This window comes from Musca autumnalis, unplaced genomic scaffold, assembly GCF_047663935.1.
Source record: "Musca autumnalis isolate F117 unplaced genomic scaffold, ASM4766393v1 scaffold_1, whole genome shotgun sequence".
NCBI classification, from domain to species: domain Eukaryota; kingdom Metazoa; phylum Arthropoda; class Insecta; order Diptera; family Muscidae; genus Musca; species Musca autumnalis.
This window is the reverse complement of record NW_027411644.1, coordinates 262,723,761-262,749,063: the sequence shown is the minus strand read 5'-3', so window position 1 is coordinate 262,749,063 and position 25,303 is coordinate 262,723,761. Positions and strand designations below refer to the sequence as shown.

The 25,303-nt window shown below is 36.9% G+C and overlaps 1 protein-coding gene across 8 annotated transcripts in view; it reads right to left on the bottom strand.

Annotated features, from left to right (window-relative positions):
• The window catches only part of LOC141389490 (corticotropin-releasing factor-binding protein), a 182,813-nt gene that overhangs the window by 59,845 nt on the left and 97,665 nt on the right, over window positions 1-25,303 (bottom strand). Inside the window, exons 1-4 of one of the 8 annotated variants that reach the window (XR_012409100.1) lie at window positions 23,902-24,037; window positions 23,595-23,835; window positions 17,251-17,540; window positions 16,867-17,157 (exon numbers count right to left, since the gene is read on the bottom strand). The exons of 1 other annotated variant lie outside the window; for it this stretch is intronic. Coding sequence is in view for 1 of the 7 variants with exons in the window: in XM_073961074.1 (XP_073817175.1) it covers window positions 23,874-23,903 (30 nt within the window). In the remaining 6 variants the exon portion in view is untranslated. Of the gene's footprint in view, window positions 1-16,866; window positions 17,158-17,250; window positions 17,541-23,461; window positions 23,478-23,546; window positions 23,562-23,594; window positions 23,836-23,873; window positions 24,038-25,303 lie in introns of those variants that run through there. 6 more of the 8 variants (XR_012409101.1, XR_012409102.1, XR_012409103.1 and 3 more) reach the window with 6 other exon arrangements.

The window sequence follows — 25,303 nt, the reverse complement described above, 5'->3', positions numbered from 1 at the left end:
GATTTGGTATAGTCTCACATTACGGTACCTAAAAATTTTAAAGCAAACTCATGATACAAAATCATATATATTTTATATACGGTTTATTTTTGTTGTTTTGTTTTATTAGTGGGTGAGGGTATATCTCCGTCAGCACAGCTGACTGATACTTTCTTACTTGTTTTCATTACAATTAAAGCGACTTAACCTAATTTGCTTCATGGTAAAGATCTTTTGCCGTCGATAATACCCACATTGAAACTAAGGAAACCCAAAAAATTGGGTCAAATATTAGAAGGTGGGGCGTGGCGTGCTTCTAAAGACGACCACTTTTTTTTCGCAATTTTGGAAAATACGTAATTTTTACAAATTTCTGGAGAAAGAAATAACCAAGTATCTCGGAAACTATAACATATATTGTGTTCATTGTTGTTTTGTTAGGTAGGTAGAATTGTTGTCAATAAATTACGGTAGAGTTTACACGAAGTGAGCTATTTTATTTTTCCTTAGGTACTACATTTTAGAGAAATTCCAAATTTAGTGGACTAGAACTTTAGGGAACAGCTTGGAACTAAGTTCCGTTCTCACAGAATTATGCCCGAGTATATCCTCTTTCAGTCCATAAATACTTTTGTAGGTATGCATTAGGGTGGTCTTAAAAATCGATGTCAAATATTTTTATGCGGCACCACTATAAAGTTTTTTGTTTTGTTAGATTTTAAGACTGCCAAAGTTTGAGCAGAATCGGAATATGTTATCACGTGCCCCTGGCCAAAGGTGAATTTTAACGAAATTGCCTAAAGGCAACATTTATTTTTTTATTTTATAAAAAAATTTCCGTTTTTTTAATTTTTTGTATTTGTATGGTTTTTCATTGGTGTTTGACCTTTCTTGAATAGTTCGAACATATGAACAACTTAAAAACACTCTTATTTTGATGCAAAATATGAAAAAACTCAAATTTTTAACTTTGACCTTGACTTCCTCTGCAACTACTAGACCTAATTCGAACGTTTTTAAAGCTGATTATATTATCTGTCGAACAAATAAAAAAATATGAAAGTATCTCCATTCGTCCAAAAGTTAAAACTATGTTACTCTGTGATCAGGAAAAAAAGATTCTGAACCACTGTGCGACGATTATTTCTATGTGTTATTACAAGGAGGCCTCAAATCTTTGGGGTCCATGAAACAATGCATGACTCTTGGCAATGCTGGGAGACACTTGCTTTGTTTTGGTCTTCAATTCCGTTACTCGTAAAATGAAAATACCTATTATGAAAGAAAAAACTTATACTATAATGTTACTACCTTTATTGCAGAATTCACCTCGTCACGTTCGACAAATGTCTATATTTCATGCACCACAACGTTCAGCGCCCTGTGGCTACAAACATAATGGAAAACGTAGAAAAAGATGCTAAAAAGTAAACGACAATACTTTGTGATACGATCGTATATAAAAACTCAACTAGTTTTATCTTGACTCTAGTGAGTTCAATTCACATGCTTGAAATAGAGATTGAGCAGCAGCAGCAACAACAACAAGTGTCAACACCATATCATTCATATATCCATCCATCCATTCATTCATAACTTTTATTGTGATAAGAAAAAAATATACACTGCACCCCGGTTATCTACCTCTCTGCTTAACTGCCTTTCCCGTTTAATTGCCTCACAAATTAAAACCCCAAAATTTTTTCACATAAATGAGTTCAAACTGTCCCGGTTAACTACTTTCCTATAAGTACCCAATTCGGATATTTGCCCCTCAAATTTTTTCCCCAAAAGAAACATTTAATAATATTTGTATCGGTTTATTACCCGCAGTAGTTTATTTCTGAGATAACCAATTTCGAATTGAGATGAAGATGTCCAGTGTTATGTTTTTGTGTTACGCTCACTAATGACTTTAATTCTTATTGATTTAATAATATAGCTTATATGTATATTTTTAGACTTAAAATGAACTATTCTGCTATACATTTTTGTAATTTTGGTAAGGTAGAGATGAGATTTTTGTAACTACCCACATGAGGTAGCTATGCGGGATTTTCGTAACTGCCTTTCCCGCATTACTGCCTCAATTTTTTGGAATTTTATGAGAGGTAGTTAACCGGGGTGAAGTGTAAAATGTTTTCCATGCCAAATAGTTAATGTATATTTATATGTACGAATATGTAAAGATATTCTAGAAGATCATATTTATTTAACAACAAAAACTGAATGGAAAGTATTTTTATTATTATTTTGTTGTAAACAAACATCTCAATGTAAAAATGATTTCCATATCACCATCTCATCGCCACCATCCATCCATCCATCCACCCATCCCATCCATCTATCCACTCTCCATTCGATCCAGACACACAGTAGGCAACATTATTCTGGCAAAAATGCTTATCAGTTGTGGACTGACTGTAAAACTTTATGGTTCATTTATTTACTCGCTAAAATCGTTAAGAAGTAGTGCTTAATTTCCAATAATAAACAAAAGAAAAAAATAGATAAAATATATATTTATCCTAAATATAAACATAAAAACAAACACAATGCATTTCGGAGCCATAATCTTGATGCTGATCTTGGTGTCATCCCTGGTGATATGTGGTCAAAGTAAATCGGTCAATACAGAATTCATTAAGTCACGGCAGCGAGTTTTGTCCAAGGTGAGAGTGATGCATTTTTTGTAAACAAACGATCTTCTTTTGTTGTTGTTCCCGTTGTTATTGCTATTTCTTTATCTGTCTAGGCCAATCATAAATCGCGCAAATTAAGTCCCATGATTTTGACAGTGCGAAATCGTTATGTCTATTGCGGCTTAACACACAAAGGCAAACCGCGACGTTGTTTTCGAAATCAAACGGCGAATTGAAACGCAAAACGCAAGAAGACAACAAAGGCTGGCTGAGAAGATAAGAAGTGGAATTATCATCATCGCCATCAGAGTGTGGATTGCGGCGGTTCCATCTTGCTAAAATGAATTTAGATGCTAAGTGTGATAGTTATAAATCGAAAATAGTATTACAATAGTCTAAGTAGTCGTTAAGAAATTCCGATTCCATTTGCATGGTCTATTTAAAGCGAACTCAAATTGAGTTGTAAAATAATAAATGTATTTTTCCATTTTCCATTTTGTTAAAGAATATCATGGTACGGGTTTTTTCTGTTTTATTTTGCTTTTCACTGATATGTCTATTTCCGTTCTGTTATATTATACTTCAGGGCCGTAACATATGGGATTGAGATCACTGCGTATTTAAGGGTCAATGACTGTTTGCGGGTTTGTTATGGGTCAATACTGCAAGGCTTAACTAAGTCGTACATATAAAAATCCGAAAGGTGTGAGTTCTAAATTTGTCCTCAAAAGCGACATCTGTGTGTGTAATAAAATGTAAGCTAGAACTTACACAAAGATAATAATTTGTACAAATATAAAAATCCTTTAGTCCGACTCCAGAAAAACAGTTGAACAAGTTTAATACCCTACACCACAATGTAGGGAGGGTATTATAAGTTGGTTTTGGCCCAAATAATCGAAAAAATAATCGTATATCTATCTATATCAGAATTCGGCACTTCTTTACTCGCGAGCAAGCAAAGAGAGCTTCTCTCTCCACTCACTAATTGAAAAATCATGCACTGACAACAGTGTTTGCTCAAATTGTTGTTGTTGTGTGCCGAATGCTGATCTATATATACCAAAATGAATGTCTCGACTAGCTGAGTCGATCTGGTCGTGTGTGTCCGTCCGTCCCTAGGTCTATCCTACAGGTTGCAATTAGATCGGATCACGAAATTTGGGGGTTGATGCGGGGAAGAAACTTGTTGATTTTGGAGATGATCGGAAAATGTCTAGCGGTCTGAATAGGCAAAAACGTATATGCCCCGGCTGAGGTTTGTACCTGGGTCGTCTCCAACAAACCGACAATGTTGTCAAGGTCGTAGCGTTCTAAGCCACTGCCAATATATCATATTAAATTTTCGAAATGGAAGACATTACAATTCATGAAAGAAACCCCCCTTCCATTGTACATGTTTATGTACTGAGAAATGATTCTAAACAGGGCACTAGGTAAGAAAAGGGACTTCAAAAATACTTCATGTCTGCAAATTTGCAATAATGTTTGTATAAATAGAAGTTATCAAAATCAATTTTTGTATTCTAGCCTTTCACATCCGATATGTCTCATGAGTTAAATTGAACCATCAGCGAAGCGGTCGTAGCATATTGGTTAGGGGTGTGGGACTTCGCTGGAATTCGTTTTTTCAATACAAAACTCCATAGGTCATGTTAGTTAATTGAAAACATTCATAAATAATGACCTTCGTCATAATAAGACAACAATAAATAAAATACTATTTTTTGTTCAATGCACATTTATATAAGGTAGATGCATGAATTACAACAACTAACAAATTCACAAAAACAACATTGTTGTATTTAAAATTTAATGCCAAAGAAAATATTGAATAATAGAGTCGTTCTTAAAATTTTATCAGGAAAACAAGGCTATAGTCGGGACGTGGCCGACTATGGGATACCCTACACCACTACCCCAGGGCATAATATTTTATCTGGTAAAAATTTTGAGTAGGGAGATGCTAAAGTTATCAGCTAGCTGAACTAAAATAATTAATAATCAATTTTATATTTGACTACTGTCGACAGCCTCTTTGGTACTGATTGAAAAGATTGCTGGTATGCTTGATTAGCATTTTACATGTTTTAAATATACCAAATAGAATCAAAGGTATTTGCCATTAAAACAAGTAAAAAAGTGTCAGTCGGTTTTGCCGACAGAGATATACCCTCAGCCAATGTGAAGTGAAACTTTCATCTACGGGCAGAACGAATGTATTTAGGGTCTCTTCAGAATTTTGTGGCCCTTTTTGAACATTTGAACTTGCCGACAAAAATGTGGTTTAGGTTAACTGTACTTAGACACAAATGTTGAACTTTTGTGGGGGAGGTACCCTTAGGGAGCACCGATGTGGGCAATTTTAGAAGTTAAACTAAATTTTGACAAAATATTTGGAGAACCAAAGTTTGGGCCAAATTGTTTGACCAAATCAAGTGATATCGTCCTAGCATTTTAGTGACATTTTATTGGGGGAGAAGTACCGGAAGTTGTGGTCCGGTATTGCCCATGAAACTAAGTTTGGATAAAATATGACGAAGACCAAATGTTGGACCAAATCGGTTGAACAGTTCAAGAGTTATCGTGGCATAGGGTTTTTTACATCTTTCGGGCTGTTTTCTCAAGAAATATGAACTTGCCCCTGAAATAACTTTTACCGTCGTAATGGAGGTAGCGAATGCAAATCGCTTCAACAAAAATCAAAGTGATTTGAGAGCAGGTCTTAAAGTGAAAAAACCCCTATGACACCGTGTGGGAGGTACCTGAAATTTGGTTACTCCCTTCAAGGCTTATCGTGCGCACAAATTTTCCGAACATTTTCGAACTTTTGTGGGGGATGTACGGGAAGGAGTGGACCGATAAACAATCTTCGAACTTAAACTAAGTTTGGGCAAAATATTACGAAAGCCAAATTTTGGACCGAATCGGTTGATCCATTCGAGAGTTATCGTGCGCTCCAGCCAGCCAGCCAGACGGACGGACATGGCTAAATCAACTCCAAATTGTCTGAAACACATTTCGTCCAAACATACTTGGGGTCTAAAACCATTATTTCGATGAGGCACATTTTGCCCGTATGAAAGTGTATATACCCTCGTTATCATAAATGGGATAGCTTAGCGTCTTTTGCAATAACGCTGGTACTTTACCATCAATGCCACCTTTTGTATTAAATTAAAACTCAGATGGTCCCCTTGGAATATGTCCAACAGAAGGAGAATTATCCGCCAAAGAAATAAAATTTCACAAACTAAAAATTCGCCTTTTTCTTATCTTCTTCCATTGATTTGCTTTCCTTTTTGAATACTCTTACTAGAAGCAGAGATATTCGCATAAGTATAAAACGTTAAATATTTTTCACATAAGTTTTTTGCCCATTCCGAACTCAGAACATTACCCGTCCATCACCAAAATCGATAGTCTTCTTCCCCTCCGGGACTCCCATTAACCACCAAAATTTGGTGACGATACGATCAAAATTGCGACCTGTAGCGTGATTTCAACAAAAATGGAAAAATGGGATGTACTACCGACTATTGCGATATATCCGTTATTTGGTCACCTACGCCAACCTACTTTGCATCACTTTAAAGATGGGATTTTCTACTTTCATAGTCATGCTTTGCTTTTGGAAAGTACCCAACTAAAGCTGTGATATTCGTCATTATAATTAAAACGAAAAGTTGGGGTTTATTTGCGACTATTGTGATATCTTCGTTGTTTGACCACCTACGACAATCTACTTTACATAGTTAGAAAGGTGATATTTTCTACTTTTATTGTCAGGTTTTGCTTTTAGTATGCCCCTTATAGATATTCTCCAAATAAGTTTTTTGCCCATTCCGACCCCTAAATGTTATTCGACCATCACCAAAATAGACTTCTTCCCTTCTGGGACCCCCATCAACACACAAAATTTGGTGACGATCTGATCAAAAATGCGACCTGTAGCGTGATTACAAGGTTTAGATGAACAGACGGACGGTCCTCGGTTAAAATAGGGAAGAATCTCTCCGAAGAGTTTATTACCAAAAAAGGTTTTAAACAAGGAGACGACCTGTCGTGTGATTTTTTCAACATCCTGCTGGAGAAGGTCATACTCGTATGAGACGCGAAGGTCAAAAGAAGTGGAACAATATACACGAACAGCCATATGTTACTTGCTTATGACGACGACATTGACATCATGGATCATGGGTCGATCGGTAAAGGAAGTAACTAACACCTTTGCAAAAGTCGAAAGGGAATCTGCGAATGTGGATCTGGCGGTAAACGGCGAGAAGACCAAGTTGATTGTGTCGACGTGCAATGCGTCCATAGAGGTCGGGCCAACTGTTGAAGTTGGTTCCTATAATTTTGAGGTAGTAAACACACAACCAACAACATCAGTTGTGAAATACGAAGAATGCTACTTTGGTCTGAGTAAGCAGTTTAGGAATAAAGCCACATCTCGTTACACAAAAACAACACTTTACAAAACACTGATACTACCCGTGCTGATGTATGGTTCCGAAGCCTGGGTACTTGCGCAAGCAGACAAGGCAGTGCTTGGTGTGTTTGAGAGAAAAATTCTTCGAAAGATCTATAGACCAATCTGCGTTGACGGTTAATATCGACAGGATTCCAGCGCTGTCCGTGCACTCAAATTGTACAATTTAGTACCCATAAGTACGAATTTCAAAATCTACCTAAATGTCTCAATCTTACCCTCCAACAGTAGTCTTATCCGTTCGCCCAAATCCTAATTGTACCAAATTTAGTACCACTTAGTACTTTTCGTACCAATAAGTACTATTTTCCAAAACTTTTCAAATTTCGGGATTCCAGCTGTATCCGTTTACCACATTATGGACACTATGGGCCCAATGACAGGTTTTTGAGGCAACAAATCACTGGAAGCCGCTGCACCTTTCAAATTTCCGATTTTATAATTATGCCGCACTAAGGTCACAATTTGCATCCGATGACTTTAAAATTTGATATGGTACATCCTGATCAATAAAGAATCACGTCCAGAAAATTTGGTTCTGATCGGTTCAGGTATATATGTCTACATATACATATATAGAAAATTATTCAGGTCTGCCATGATGTTCGAATTATAAATCCTCCGAAATGGCGGACCGAATTTGATAAAATTTTGACTGTAGATTCTTTAGGTCTTAGAATAGATCGTAAGGCAGTTTTTATACCGAACAAGTAAAAACCTATCAGTCGGCTTTGCCGACAGAGATATACCCTCAGCCTGTATAAATTGAAAAATTTTTTTCCAAAAAAACGTATGTATTTAGGGGTTTTTAAAATTTTTGTGAATTTGAAACGACAAAAATGTTCATTAGGATTAGAGATCAAAAGTTTTGCGGAGGAGATACTAAAAGGAATAGATCTACATTGACCATTATGGAAGTGGATCTCCAGCCACTACATATGGTGCCATAGGGGGTTTTTACACCCTTCGGGATGTTTGCTCAAGAAGTATGGACTTACCCCTGAAAAAAAAACATTTACCATCGTAATAGAGGCAACGAATGCAAGTTGCTTCAACAAAAACCAAAGTGGTTCGATAGCAGGTCTTAAAGTGAACTGATGTGAAAATTTGTGTGGGAGATAGCGGATGGAGTGGACAAATATAGTCCATATTTGAACCTGATCTATATCTGGTAGATATATTAGGATGTGTAAAGTATGGACCAATTCGGCCACTCCCTTCAACAGTTACCGTACGAACAATATTTCCGAACATTTTTGAACTTTTGTGGGGGAGGTACCTGAAGGAGTAGACCGATATGGCTTATCTTCGAACTTAAACTATGTTTGGACAATATATTACTAATGCCAAATTTTGGACAGAATCGGTAGATCCGTTCTAGAGTTATCTTTCGGTCCAACCACCTCACACGGTGTCATAGGGGTTTTTTGCAACTTTCAGGCTATTTTCTCAGGAAGTATGTACTTGCCCCTAATGAAACATGTACCGTCGTATGGAGGGCAGTGAATACAAGTTTCTAAAACAAAAATCAAAGCGATTCGAGAGATGGCCCTAAACTGAACTTTTCCGAAATTTTGTGTGGGAGGAACCCGAAGGTGTGGACCTATTGAGACCATATTGGAACCTCATATTACTCTGGTAGAAAGTTTACGCTATACAAAGTATGGACCAAATCGGTAACTCCCTTCAAGAGTTATCGTGCGCACAAACTTTCCGAACATTTTCGAACTTTTGTGGGGGAGGTACCGGAAGGAGTGGACCGATGTAGCTCATCTTCGAACTTAAACTAAGTTTGGGCAAAATATTACGAAAGCCAAAATTTGAACCGAATCGGTTCATCCGTTCGAGAGTTATCGTGCGCTCCAGCCAGCAGGACAGACAGACAGACAGACGGACATGGCTAGATCGACTCCAAATTGTCTGAAACACATTTCGTCCAAACATACTTGGGGTCTAAAACCATTATTTCGATGAGGCACATTTTCATCGTATCAAAGTGTATATACCCTCCTTAGCCTAAAGGCTGAGGGTATAATTAAAGGAAGAAGAAGGAACTATATAAAAGCAAGATCCGGATAAAGTTCCAATAGTTCATTGTCCGGAATAGTTTCTTTGGAACTAGTTCGTGCCGGAACTACACAACTCTACAGAAGATAATCAACTTAATAAAATCATCAGAGAAAAAATATGCTAGCAATACAAAGCAATTTTGAAAAAAAAAGAAATTTTCTGAATTTGAAATGGAACTTCATTTCAAGTGTTCTATTCTGAATGATATATTCTGAATTACAAATAAAATATCTGAATTTCAAATTTCCCATTTTTATACCCCACACCACACTGTGTGTATTATGCCTTTGTGCATTTGTATGTATGAGAGTGAGTGTTTTTCACACAACCGAAAATGCACGTCGCTTAAGAAAAAATTAGTGGAGACGTCACCATAATAATGTCTGTAATTATATTAAAAAGGGTGACGTAGGGGATGAAAAATACCAAGCAGCGGTCCTGACCGGTTTTAACATGGCAAAGCCCAGGATTTATCTTGGTCCCTCTTTCGTCCCAAGTGGACACTGACCTCCCCGTGGTGTCACCTGGGGAACTGCCTTTAACACCCGTTAAAGATAGTGAGCTAACATGTGCCGCGCGTTCACCCATAAGAACGTTAAAAACTTGGGTTTGGGCGTCGGGTTAGTAACCCTCCCCTAGAAAAAAACAGCCTACTATGAAAAAACGAAAGAAAAGAAAAACAAACCCCTCTAAAGTTAACGAACCCCGCAAACGTTTCAAGGGCCATGATCTGCGAATCTGCACCTGGAATGTTCGCACTATTTATGGAGAAGGTGCAGTCTTCGCATTGGCAGACGTACTTGAAAAGTACAAGGCCGATATTACTGCCATACAGGAAATACGATGGATTGGGATAGGCGTCACAACAACACCTAAAGGTGACGCACTGTATTATAGCTGCCATGACGTAAAGCATGAGTTTGGTTGCGGATTCGTAGTTAGTCGGAGACTAAAACATCTGGTATCAAGCTTCACCCCAGTGAATAAAAGACTTGCCGCAATTCGAATAAAAGCTAAATTCTTCAACATCAGCTTTATTTGCGCTAATGCTCCCACTGAAGAAAAGGACGAACAGACCAAAGATATATTTTACGAGCGTTTAGAATAAACATATGGCCGTTGCCCTGCCCATAACATTAAAATCATTCTAGGCGATTTTAATGCCAAAATTGGAAAGGAGAATATCTTTGGCTAAACAGTCGGGAAATTCAGTCTCCACAGTGAAACATCTAACAATGGTATGAGGCTGATAGACTTTGCAGCTGCAAAAAACATGGTAGTTAGCAGTACCAGATTTAATCATCTCGATATTCATAAGGGCACCTGGCTGTCTCCAGATCAGAAAACAAGAAATCAAATTGATCATCTTGTGATAGATGCAAGACATTCATCGAGCGTGTTGGATGTACGATTGTTCCGAGACGCAAACATTGATTCGGACCACTACCTTGTTGCAGCAAGGGTACGCACCCGCTTAAACGTAGCAAACAAAGTACGAACAGACACAACACGAAAGTTAGACATCGGTAAGCTGCAATCACAACAGATAGCCACAGCATATTCCACTCAACTAGCCCAATTGCTTAATCAAAGCACTCCTCATCCCGATAACATATCAGCGCAATGGCAAAGCATTGCCCACTCCATGCAAACAGCCGCAAAATCCATACTTGGATACCAGAGACCTCCACCAAGGAATCCATGGTATGATCAGGAGTGTCGTGCTGCCACCGAAGATAAAAATGCGGCATATAGGGCTACTTTACAATCCGTAGCAACGCGTAGCGCACGAGAGAGATACAGGGAGAAAAGGAGAGAGGAGAAACGTCTTTTCCGCAGGAAAAAGAGAGAGAGAGACGAAAAAGCGGGAGTGTGAAAAAATCGAGATGTACTGGAGCCAGAATGAAGTCCGAAAATTCTACCAAAGAGTCAAACATCAAACTGATGGCTTTGGTACAGGCACATACTCCTGTAGAGACCGGCAAGGTAATTTGGCTGTTCAAAACCGGAGGCGACACGCTGATAAGGTGTATTCATCAGCTAGTTAGCATCATCTGGCAGGAAGAACGAGTACCCAACGATTGGAACCTGAGTATCCTGTGCCCCGTCCACAAGAAGGGTGATGCGACTGTATGCTCTAACTATAGGGGCATAAGTCTACTCCCTATTGCCTACAAGATCGTGTCAGGGATATTGTGCGAACGACTAAAGCCTATGGTCAACGAGATAATTGGACCATACCAATGCGGCTTTAGACCTGGCAAGTCCACCATTGACCAGATATTTACCCTGCGGCAAATCCTGGAGAAGACCCAAGAGATGCAGATCGACACCTACCACCTTTTTGTCGATTATAAAGCAGCCTTCGACAGCCCGCTGCGTTCAAAGGTATTCCAAGCCATGTCTGAATTTGGTATCCCCGCAAAGCTCATCAGGCTTTGTAAAATGACTTTAACTGACACGAGGTCCTCAGTTAAAATAGGAAAGAACCTCTCCGAAGAGTTTGGTACCAAAAGAGGTTTAAGACAAGGAGACAGCCTTTCGTGTGATCTCTTCAACATCCTGCTGGAAAAAGGTTATACGAGAGGCAAACGTCAAAAGAAGTGGCACAATCTACACCAATAGTCACATGCTACTTGCTTATGCTGATTATATAGACATCATGGGACGATCAGTAAAAGAAGTAACTGATACCTTTATAAAGGTCGAAGGAGAATCTGCTAAAGTGGGTCTGGCGGTAAACGGTGAGAAGACCAAGTTGATGGTGTCGACGCGCAATGCGTCCATTGAGCTCGGACGACCGACTGTGGAAGTTGGTTCCTATAATATTGAGGTAGTAAAAGACTTCGTCTATCTCGGCACCTCCGTAAACACAACAAACGACATCAGTTGTGAAATAAAAAGAAGAATTGTATTGGCCAACAGATGCTACTTTGGTTTAAGTAAGCAGTTTAAAAACAAAGCCACATCTCGTCAAACAAAAATAACGCTCTACAAAACACTGATACTACCCGTGCTGATGTATGGCTCCGAAGCTTGGGTACTTGCGCAAGCAGATAAGGCAGTGCTTGGCGTGTTTGAGAGAAAAATTCTTCAAAAGATTTACGGACCAATCTGCGTTGACGGTGAATATCGACGTCGCATGAACCACGAGCTTTATCTGCTATACAACGACATCAATATTGTTAAACGTATCAAGATGCAGCGATTGCGTTGGCTAGGTCATATCATAAGAATGAGCGAAGATGAACCCGCTAAAAAGGCGTATAAATACGGACCGCTTGGCGGTGCACGCAGAATTGGCAGGCCAAGGAATAGATGGCGCAAACAAGTGGATGATGAGATGAAAAGGCGCGGTATTCCCGAGTGTGAAGCAACAAATAGAGAGGAATGGAGATCTTGTCTTAGTGCGGCCTATGGAACAAATGTTCTGTAATGGGCCAGCTAAGTAAGTAAGTAATTATATTAAAATAAACAAATTTTCAATAACATTTTTGTTGTGATGGTAGATAATATTCAAAAGAACACATTAGAAAAAGAAATTATTAAAAATTATTGTAATTCTGTCTTTTAAGCTGATGCCGAAATGTAATGTTTGCCAGAAGTCGACATGGGGTGAAAACATTGCGCTTTGTCAATTATTTTTAGCTCGAAATTGTCAAAATATGTTAAATAAATACTTCAAAGTATAATTAATAAAAATAACTTCGATAAATAATGAGTTTTTATGCGATTTTAGGCAACATTAGGACTAGTTTGAAGTGCGTGCATTTGTGGCATGCCGACAATTAGGTTATAGTTACCGGCTAGAGACAATAACTAATTTATTTATTTATTTATTGAATTAACATGTAGTAAATACAATGTTAATAAGAGATAGCATTGGCTACTATGACCATCAGCTATATAATAACTAATTTAATTAAGCAACATATTTAAAATTTCTTAATTTTTGATGGGAAATTAATTGGAATGTGAATGTAAAAAAAGTATTGACTTTCTAAATAATTAAGTTTATGTTATAAATACCTAGAAAAAGAAGTGTATTCTGAATTCCAAATGTTAACAAAATCTTAAAATTATTTAATTTTTGAAAGCAATATGGATTAAAGTAAGAATTATTTTTTAAAGGTGAATTTTTTGTTGATTCCGACTATTGGAACATGTCCTGCCGACTATTGGGAAATTGTGCCGACTACTAGTAAATAAGCACTATTTAACTAAATTCCAATTTTTCTCAACTTTTATAAGAAATAATTCAAAATGTTTTTATTTCATCGAAAAGTAAATAACATTTCGAAGCAAAAAAGGTTTAGATTATGTCAATTGGAAACATTTTTTTTGAAATGGTGAATGATTGAAGTTAGGCAAATTCTTAAAGTGCCGAATATTGGAGCACTTACCCTATTTCTTTGGATTTTTTCATTTACTGTACCTATGTGTCTGTTGCTGCTTTTTTCTATGCCTTTCAATAAACCACCACCACTTATAAATGTTTGTATATGTTTGGGATAGCCAGTGAGCGCTTACTGAGAGCAAGTGAGCATACATTTCAATGTGTTTCACATTGAAATTTACGATTCCTTGCTCCCAGAAAGCGCCTACTGGTGCATTTGTTGTTTTTTTGTGGCTTTTGGGTTTGTATTTGTTTGCACCCAAACATATATTTTTTTACACCCAAACATATAATTTGTTAGCACCCAAACATAAAATTTGTTTGCACCCAAACATATATTTGTTTGCAGTACCCAAACATATGTTATGTTTGGGACTGATTGCAAACAAATATATGTTTGCTGCAAAATATATTTGGACAATTGACTTGGATTTTCATAAAAATGTTTCCTTACCCTTAAAACTCGCGATTTATAGGGTGCATGTAGACTTTTTTGGTTGACTGTATTTCCACAGCCATCTCCATATCTTAACCCCACACACCAACAATGCTCTAAGAATAAATTATAGAATTCAAGCTCTGTTCCTATACCCGATACGAAACTTAGAACGATTTAGTACTTTTCGAATATTTATACTACTACAAACTAACACTCACCTTAACTCCAAAAAACACAGATTCCAGTTCTATCCTATTACCCAATAACAAATTGAATGTCATTCAGCAATTTTCTTAAATTTATAGTGCGTATTACGGCAACCAACCCTGCACTGATATTAATATCAAATAACAACAGTAATATTAATTCCAAATCTTAGCATTCAAGCTCTCTCCGTTCATCCAAAAGAAAATTGTACCAAACTTAGTATCATTTAGTAGTCATCGTACCCATTTCCAAAACAATCGATCCTTCACTGTAACCATAATTTCAAAAACATGAATCCAGCGCTATCCGTGTACTCAAATTGTACCATTTAATACCCATAAGGACGAATTTCAAAATCTACCTAAATGTCACAATCCTACACTCCAACAGTAGTCTAACTGTACTTAGTACTTTTCGTACCCATAAGTACTAATTTCCAAAACTATTAAAATTTCGGGATTCCAGCAGTATAAGTTTGCCAAATTGTGACAAATTTAGTATGTTGTACCCATAAGCACGAATTTCCAAAACTTTCTCGATCATATACTCCAACAGTAATCTTAATTCCAAATTTCAGGATTCCAGCTCCATCCGTCCAGCCAAATCCCCACTGTACCAAATTTAGTACCATTTAGTACTTTTGTGTGCCAGATTTGTGTCATTTAGAGAATTTTGCTGGAAATGCCCCTTTGGCCCCATACAAATTACTATGGAAACAAAGATCGTTAGGTTGGCAGGGGTTAACGTTAACCGATCGCCATAAATTTTCATATATAAGGGTTTTGGATCAAATGGAAAAAAATTAGGGGGTAGGAAATCAAAAAAAAAAAAAAAATAAATTTTGTTTTTTTGAGTCACTCTAATGCTCATATTTGATAGAGGCATTTTATAACATTGGAATGTTCTGTATTACATTCCAGCGAATATTTTTCTCAAAGATAACATTACGAAAAATTTAACAGTTTTGGAGATATGGTGCGAAATATACACAAATTATGGAATCTTTCATATATTATAAATTTTTTAGGAAATGTGCAGTTTTTCGAGTTGACTATTTCTCAAAATATTTTCTTCATGCTCTTATCTCCAAGTTTGCTGCCAAAACAAGATTGGGATTGGTTTCGGAGATATAGCCCGAATTTTTATAAAAAGTCATGTTTAGATGAGGCCATAAAGTCCAAGCTGGATCTGACACAACAAAACCCAACAACGCACAGTCGATCCACCCATTGGCCAAAAATAAAAAAATTAATGTCAAAATGTTGGTACAACAACTGGCAACACTGACAGCTATGACATGGGCCTTTTTAAAAATATATTAGATTTTGTTTCATTCGAACGCGATCTTCTTAAGAATAGCTTTAAAAGAAGGAACATTTGACTAATATTTTTTGTTGTGAGTACAACCTATGTTTTAAGTGCAAGTAAATATATTCAAAATATCGCGATACTAATACGTATAGCAAAATATTATAGTGGATTTTGAAGGAGGAGGTAATAGCTTAATTTCCATTAAAAAATAGTGTTTTAGCGTGTTGTGGAATTCTAGTTAGCTGCATATTTTCTTAGAGTATTTTGTAATGCCAATTCGATTATATACTTAAATTTGACCTAAGGTTTTAGACATGATGCCCACCAGTGCCCACATCGGGAATAATTTTCCAAAGTAGAACATGGGTTTAAGATTATTCAGTATTAAAATCAGGTGCCATCTAGTGCCAGACTATAAATGGTGGGTCGCTGACTTAAGCTGCCCTACATTAAGGTTTCTATGGATATATTAGCGTATAACTCTGTTATCTGACCACGTACATTAACATAATTGGCATCAGTGGCAAGATAAAGGAATCTTCTTCCAAATTAGCCTTTCGATGACGGTATGTGCATCCCAGGAAGAACGCTATAAGATCTTTATTTAAAATTTAACCAATTTTCAGACAAAAATGTTGATTTTTTTAATCCGCTAAATTGGTTTGTTTGTTTTGTTTCCCAAGCCTATTTTTGCATCATAAGATAATCGGGACCTTTGTTAATGTCATTTTGTATTAACCGCCTAAAACAAATTTTACCGTATACCCCCTCCAGAGGGGAAAGGGGGGAGAATGTCACACCCGTGGTTTCTTAAAACACTCTTCGCAGAAGCACAAAGCTGTAACTTGCGCATTGGCTTGGTTCTAACACTCTAAATATTTTTGGCCACTTTTTCCATAGAAGTGGATCCACTGTGCAACGGTTCTTGCTGTTTGGGTTTGTACTTTCAAAAAATTCTCGGTAGAAAATGTTTGCACAGAATTACCTTAAAAGTGTTGCACCGTGTTATGTTCGCTTCCCTTCTCGATGTTACAAGCTGAGGGTATATCTCTGTCGACAAAGGCGACTGACTGACACTTTTTATTTGTTTTATTTAATAATTTTAATATTTTTTGTTATCGTAGCAAAAGTATTATATTTTTAGATCGCAACGCATTTTAATAAAAATATAACATAATTTAATTACATTTTTATTATTTAAGTTTGAGGTGCACTTTATCGACCCACGTTTTGGTATACTCGGTAACTTTTGGTTTTACGTATTTTGAAGGAATTTTACATACCGCAATTTGACATTTTGACATAGGTCAATATTTTGTACAGCCCTATATATTGGTACATAACGGTATTAGACATATGTATTTTGAAGTTTTGCTTATTTACTTAATACATGCTGAGGGTGTATATTTTGTCAGGCTTAAAAATAATAATACATTTCAACTTCATGTCTGTGTTGTTAGCTTAAAATTGCATTTATACAAATAAATTAAAATGAATAAAAAATTACACATAAAAAGTGTTACGCACAAAATTGAACATATTAACACCGAATTGGCTTGCCATTATGTTTATAGCCGCATATACTCTTTTCTGGTACTTTGAATATTGATGATAATTGGGGCTAGAAATAAAATAAAACAGTTAACTCAATATTAAAAAAATATATTGTATTAACTATATTAATCCTTGTTAGGGCTTAAAACTTGTTACTTACTTCCACTGATACATGCTCCTCCTCTGTACTGTGGTGTGCACGTCTAGTATGGGATTGTGCCACAACTGCATATTTCTGATTTGTAAATGTTAACAGGATGACACAAGTCAAAATTGCGATAATACGGATCCTTGATAAATTCATATCTTGTTCGTTTGCTGTTTATAATTGAACTGTTAAGTAAGGCCAGCGTTTAATGAATAAACAGCAAGAAAAAGTTGAATGTGTTGTTTTTTATTTTTAACTGATAACCATTTACGAGGATTGTATGTAAATGTGGAACCTGTTTACTAAATATTGAGTAAAATATTGAACTTTTTTCGAAAAATACTGGTTTATTTATCATGTCGGATCGAATTATTAGTATCAAAAACCCCATTTTCAGTAAAATTACAAAGACTGTGTGTTTAACATTATAACGAGAAGTTGTGAGAAATTTTATTGTTTTTTGTAATTTTTCAGATTATTATTATATTTTACATTCGAATGAAGTGTTTGGAATGATGACTTCTACTTTGTTTTTATACCCTCCACCATAGTATGGAGGGTTTATTATTTAAGTTTGTTTTTCTGTTTGTAACACACCGAACTAATCATTTGCGACCATATAGAGTAAATATATTCTTGATCAGGATGAAATTCTAAGACGAGCTAGCCATGTCCGCCTTTTGCTAGCGTTCGCAATAATTGAGCTAAAGCGCTATACTTTTGCACCCGAGCGCTTTTTCCACAGGCAGGTCAAGTTTGAAGGTGGGCTATATCGGAACACTTTTTGGTATAGCCCCCATATAACGGTACCTCCCCATTTTCGGTATTTAGTGGATTTTAACTACATTTTTTGACAGAACTACCTGTAATTTCACCTTTGGGGTTTCCAGTGGTCACAAAATATTTCCACTAAAAACCGTCAACATAGGCCCATGTTTAGGCATAGTCCCCTATACCGTGCCTCCCGATTTTCACTTTGATATAGTCCCATATAAGGTTCCCTACCGATTGAATACATTTTTGATGCTTTTTTTACCTTATTAAGGTATCTATTGTCACAATTATCTGCGCCTAAAATTGTGGACAGAAAAGAATATAATTATTCCGTTTTAGTTCAGAATATTTTATGGCGGAGGGTATAAAAAGTTCGGCCCGGTATGTTTGGACGAAATCCGTTTCAGACAATTTGAAGTCGATTTAGCAATGTCCGTCCGTCTGTCTGTCTGGCTGGCTGGAGCGCACGATAACTCTCGAACGGATCAAACTATTCGAACCAAATGTGGGTTATCACAATATTTTGACTAAACTTAGTTTAAGTGAGAAGACGGGTTATATCGTTCCACTCTTTCCGGTGTCTCCCCCACAAAAGTTCGAAAATGTTAGGAAAATTTGTGCGCACGATAACTCTTAAAGGGAGTAACCGATTTGGTCAAAGTATGGACACATCGTTAAATTTCTATCAGATTAAGATGAGGTCCCAATATGGACTCAATCGGCCACTCCTTCTGCCACCTCCCACACAAAATTTGGGAAAAGTGCAGTTTAGGATCAGCTCTCAAATCGCTTTGATTTTTGTTTTAACATCTTGTATTTACTGCCCCCCGCTACGACGGTACAAGTTCCATTGGGGGCAGGTCTATACTTGCTGAGTAAATAGCCTGAAAGTTGCAAAAAACCCTATGACACGGTGTGTAGTGGTTGGAGCGCACGATAACTTTCGAACGGATCTGCCGATTCGGTCCAAAATTTTGTCTTCGTAATATTTTGTCCAAACTTAGTTTAAGTTCAAAGATGGACCGTTTCGGTCCGCTCCTTCAGGTATATCCCCTACAAAACTTCAGAAATGTTCGGAAATATTGTGCGCACCATAACTCTTAAAGGGAGTGCCCGATTTGGTCCATGTTTTACACATCCTAATATATCTACTAGATATAGACTACGTTAGAATATGGACTATATTTGTCCACTCTTTCGGTTACTTCCTACACAAAATTTCGGATAAATTCACTTTAAGACCTGCTTTTGAATCGTTTTGATTTTTGTTGAAGCTATTTGCATTCGCAAGTCCATACTTCTTGAGAAAACACCTCGAAAGGTGTTAAAAAACCTATGGCACCATTTGTAGTTGCTGGAGAGCACAACCAATTTGGTCCAAACTTTGGATCTCTTAATACTTTGTCCAAATTTAATTTAACTTCTAAAATGGCCCATATCGGTCCTCTCCCTATGGTACGTTTGCCACAATAGTTCAACATTTGTGTTTAAGTGCAGTTTAGGGTCTGTTCGAATACCCTATGAAAATGTATACGAATGCTGTTCGTGGTGGTCCTGTTTAAAGCGATATTATATTATTCGTAGACAAGTCCATCCTTCCTTGCAAACTGGTCCAAAAGTTATACGATGACCCACTGAAGTGACTAGTGGGTGCGATATCTATCGAAAAGATATGACTCCCAAAATAAGATCCACTTCCATAATGAACCAAGTCGGTCCATTCCTTTAACTACCTCCTCCGCAACGCTTTTGAACTTTAATCCTACATACATACATATGTTCCCACAACATCCCCGAAGGGACAAGGGAGACTTCTCTCATATCAATGAGTGCACGCCGATTCATATTGGCTCAATGATATGGGACTTACTTTTTATTGCCGAGTCCGAACGGCGTGTCTTACGACACCACTTGTAGAGAAGTTTTTCAAGGCTGAAATACTCAGGAAATGTCGCCAGCATTACTGAGGCGGAATTTTGCTACCGTTGTAAATTTGATGTTGCTTGGCCTGGGATTCGAACCGCAGACCTTCTGAGTGCAAGGCGGACGTGCTAACCATTGCACCACGGTGGCCCCTACTCCACATTTTTGTCGGCAAGTTCAAATGTCCAAAAAGGGCCTCAAAATTCTGAAAATACCCTAAATAGATGAACGTTTAAATTCACATAGGCTGATGGTATATCTCCGTCGGCAAAGCCGACTGATACTTTTTATACCCTCAGCCTTTAGGCTATGAAGGGTATATCACCAATATTTTTGAAATTTTAACATAGCTGAAGCCAAGGTTTACCCTTTTAGAACACGCGACTCGTGATTGTATATTATACAAATTAAATACTTTTGGATAAAATGAAATGTTTTTGGACGAGGCAAAAAATATTAGCCTTAAAAGATAATTTGCGTGGAAGCTGTGGCTATATTTATGTTAAAAAATTGGTGAAAATGGGTTGAAGCCACCATGTCTTTTTTTGTTATCTCTCGATTTGTGAGTAAACCATACTTCTCTCGAGTTTCCTGTCAAAGTAAAAGCAGAAGCAAACTAAATAAAGATCATCTCACTAATGTATTACTTTTCAAAATTTCGTCTGCTTCTACCATTAAATGATGCTGACATTTTGAAGCCAGATTTACAGCGTTTTTTGAAATTTTCTTCTAATTTCATTCCGCAAACAGGTTTTTATAAAAACCATATATAGGATTGTAGTACTTGCGCTTCTGAGTTATTTGATAGGAATATTGTGAACGTAGTCTGCACAGCTTCATAGAAATCTACATCCAAATGCGAAAATTTTGTGCGAACATTTTTCTAACAATCATATTTTTCGGGCCTAATTTTAACAATTGTTATTCGATTTCTTCGTACTTGATTGCACATTTTAGTTTTTTACGTTCCTGATCCAATAAATCATTCCCCGTGAAAATCCATCTACTAAATCGCGAGATACAACAAATTCCAAAGTAGAAAAATCGTCTAAAATTGTTTTTGGAAATATCGCGTATTTTATCGCGTTTTCTGCGGTTCGTTTCCACTGCAATGAAACAACTAGTACAGCATCTTCGTTTTAGCGGAAACAGAGATTTGAAAACTTCAATGATAAGGGATCTACATTCATTTTATCCCAAAAAATAGTGTGGGATACTACATACACGGTTCTTGATTGATCCCCTTGAAATAGATATATATCGATATAGATTTTCATGGTGAACACTGAAATCGGATGCGGACAAAAATTGTATGCACTTTGCGCAAATTAGAGATATTTTATAGGTTTTTTAATGCTAGGATGCAGACGATGCTACATCTTAGCCTCCAATGTAAATTTCGGAAAATATATATAAATTAAAAGATATGGTCTTGCTGTACATGAAAATCACATGCGGACAAAATGATTTTAATAATTACGCGATTTACAAATATTTTAAGATGCATATAAATTAAAATAGGTTATTTGACCTCTGTTTCCATTTCAGAAGCTTTTAGATATATTCTAATCAACCCAATCACCTTCCCTAATGGAAAAGCTTTAATATGAATGTCAATAAAGCAAAATCCGTCTATTTTATTGGGAGATTTGAGCAAAACGAAGGAAATATTCCTATAGATTTTTCCAATATTTTCTACTACATAACATGTGAAAAAATATTTTGTCAAATAAAAAATTCTTTTTTGACCAAAATATGTGCTTATTTTGGCTGTAACATCAAAACTATAACACCAATCTGTACGATTGTAGTCTCATTTGCTTCGCCGTGAAGTTTAGATCCACAACAAATTTTTATGTAATTTTATGATCACTAAACTGGCCTTAATTTTGAAAAAAGTTGACTTATATTCAATAATTTATCAGTTTTATGTAATTTCCGCGAATTCTGTGTAACATTTTGCAGGTGTTATGCAATCTACTCGCAAAAGTCACTTCGAGAGAACTTTTTTGTAACAATGGTGCTCACTAAAATAATTAGCGTTTTTATAATATTTTCTTTCTTAAAAAGCCAAATAAAAGCGCCATAACTTTTGTGCGAAACAACCAAAACTTGGCTCGCGACCAGATTCGTACTGGCAATTTTTTTCTTAACCTACATATCAAAAATCGTTGATGTAGCGCGAAAAAAAAATTATCCTTTTTTTTCTGAAATGGAATATGAAATAATTGACAATATTCCTGATATACACTTTCATACGGGCAAAATGTGCCTCATCGAAATAATGGTTTTAGACCCCAAGTATGTTTGGACGAAATGTGTTTCAGACAATTTGGAGTCGATTGAGCAATGTCCGTCCGTCTGTCTGTCTGTCTGTCTGTCTGGCTGGCTGGAGCGCACGATAACTCTCGAAGGGATGAACCGATTCGGTTCAAATTTTGGCTTTCGAATATTTTGTCCAAACTTAGTTTAAGTTCGAAGATGAGCTATATCGGTCCACTCCTTCCGGTACCTCCCCCACAAAAGTTCGAAAATGTTCGGAAAATTTGTACGCACGATAACTCTTGAAGGGTGTAACCGATTTGGTCCATACTTTGCCCATCGTGGAGCGTGTACCAGACTTAGATCAGGTTTTAATATGGACTCAATCGGTCCACTCCGTCGGGTACCTCCCACACAAAATTTTGGAAAAGTTCAGTTTAGGAACATCTCTCGAATCGCATTGATTTTTGCTTTAGCAACTTGTATTCACTGCCCTCCATACGACGGTGTAAGTTTCATCAGGGGCAAGTCCATACTTCCTGAGAAAATAGCCTGAAAGTTGCAAAAAACCCCTATGACACCGTGTGAGGAGGTTGGAGGGCAAAATAACTCTCGAACAGGTCTGCCGATTCGGTCCAAAGTTTGGCCTTAGTAATATTTTGTCCAAACATAGTTTAAGTTCGAAGATAAGCCATATCGGTCCACTCCTTCAGGTACCTCCCCCACAAAAGTTCAAAAATGTTCGGAAAAATTGTGCGTACGATAACTCTTGAAGAGAGTGGCCGAATTGGTCCATACTTTACACATCCTAATATATCTACCAGATATAGATCATGTTTAAATATGGACTATATTTGTCCACTCCATCCGGTACCTCCCACTCAAAATTTCGGATACATGTTCACTTTAAGACCTGCTTTCGAATCACTTTGATTTTTGTTGAAGCAACTTGCATTGCTGCCTCAATTGCGATGGTAAAAGTTGTTTCAGGGGCAAGTTCATACTTCTTGAGCAAACATCCCTGAAGTTCTAAAAAACCCCTATGGTACCATATGTAGTGGCTGGAGATCCATTCTTTTTAGTATCTCCTCCGCAAAACTTTTGATATTAAATCCTAATCAACATTTTTGTCAGTTCAAACGCCCAAAATTCTTAAAACTCCCTAAATACATGCGTTTTTTGGAAAAAAATTGTTTCAATATACACAGGCTGAGGGTATATCTCTGTCGGCAAAGCCGACTGATACTTTTTTACTTGTTTTTACTTGTTTTTTACACGAGTTTGTATTTATTAGTTAGGAAAATTTGGGATTGTTTAACAAGTTGTTTTAATAAAAATTAAAGTCTGACTATTTTGAAAAATCAAAAATAAGGTCGTCACAAATTTAAATTATATACTCAACGAACGCGTAGCAGTGGGTAAATATTTTTGTTGTTTACGACGCAGTTGTTCGAGTTTAGGAAGTGAAAAGAAATTTTGAATACGTATTTTTTAATTTTTTTAAATTTTCTTTATTCCAACAATATTGTTCATTAGAAACACTCTTTATCGTCCACGACAAACTATTGGTTGGCCATTGTGTTTGTAACCACAGGGAGAATATCTGACAGGAGCTTGTAACAATAAAAAGCTGGGCGTCTAATCCATATAAAAGAAAACAAAAATTATATACATACACACATGCATTTATACACATCACCATACATCAGTAAATGAGGAATTTAATGAAATTGCCATTTCTTGCCCACTCAGACTTTCGATAATTAGTATAATCAATGGAATTAAATATTCAAATCTTAGCTTCATGTTGTCGGTCTTTCAGATGTTGGAAAACTAAATCGTATTTTGCCGTTTGATTGAAATTAATCTTTACTAATTGCTTCGATTTAGTTACATTACAATTTGCTACTGATAAGATGATTGTTGCTACTCTCTATAAAAACGAGCCCATGCGGAATAGAAATAATTTTGAGACAATATAAGACTTTTTGAGGTGCCCTATTTTATGTTAATAATACGTAATAATAATAATGTCTGAATGTCTGAATTTGGTATTCCCGCAAAGCTCATCCGGCTTTGTAAAATGACTTTAACTGACACGAGGTCCTCAGTTAAAATAGGAAAGAACCTCTCCGAAGAGTTTGGTACCAAAAGAGGTTTCAGACAAGGAGACAGCCTTTCGTGTGACCTCTTCAACATCCTGCTAGAAAAGGTTATACGAGAGGCAAACGTCAAAAGAAGTGGCACAATCTACACCAATAGTCACATGTTACTTGCTTATGCTGATGATATAGACATCATGGGTCGATCAGTAAAAGAAGTAACTGATACCTTTATAAAGGTCGAAGGAGAATCTGCTAAAGTGGGTCTGGCGGTAAACGGTGAGAAGACCAAGTTGATGGTGTCGACGCGCAATGCGTCCATTGAGCTCGGACCGACTGTGGAAGTTGGTTCCTATAATATTGAGGTAGTAAAAGACTTCGTCTACCTCGGCACCTCCGTCAACACAACAAACGACATCAGTTGTGAAATAAAAAGAAGAATTGTATTGGCCAACAGATGCTACTTTGGATTAAGTAAGCAGTTTAAAAACAAAGCCACATCTCGTCAAACAAAAATAACGCTCTACAAAACACTGATACTACCCGTGCTGATGTATGGCTCCGAAGCCTGGGTACTTGCGCAAGCAGACATGGCAGTGCTTGGTGTGTTTGAGAGAAAAATTCTTCGAAAGATCTACGGACCAATCTGCGTTGACGGTGAATATCGACGTCGCATGAACCACGAGCTGTATCTGCTATACAACGACATGAATATTGTTAAACGTATCGAGATGCAGCGATTGCGTTGGCTAGGCCATATCATAAGAATGAGCGATGATGAACCCGCTAAAAAGGCGTATGAATACATGCCACATGGCGGTGCACGCAGAATTGGCAGGCCAAGGAATAGATGGCGCAAACAAGTGGATGTTGAGATGAAAAGGCGCGGTATTCCAGAGAGCAAAGCAACAAATAGAGAGGAATGGAGATCTCTTCTTAGTTCGGCCTATAGAACAAATGTTCTGTAATGGGCCAGCTAAGTAAGTAAGTAATACGTAATAATA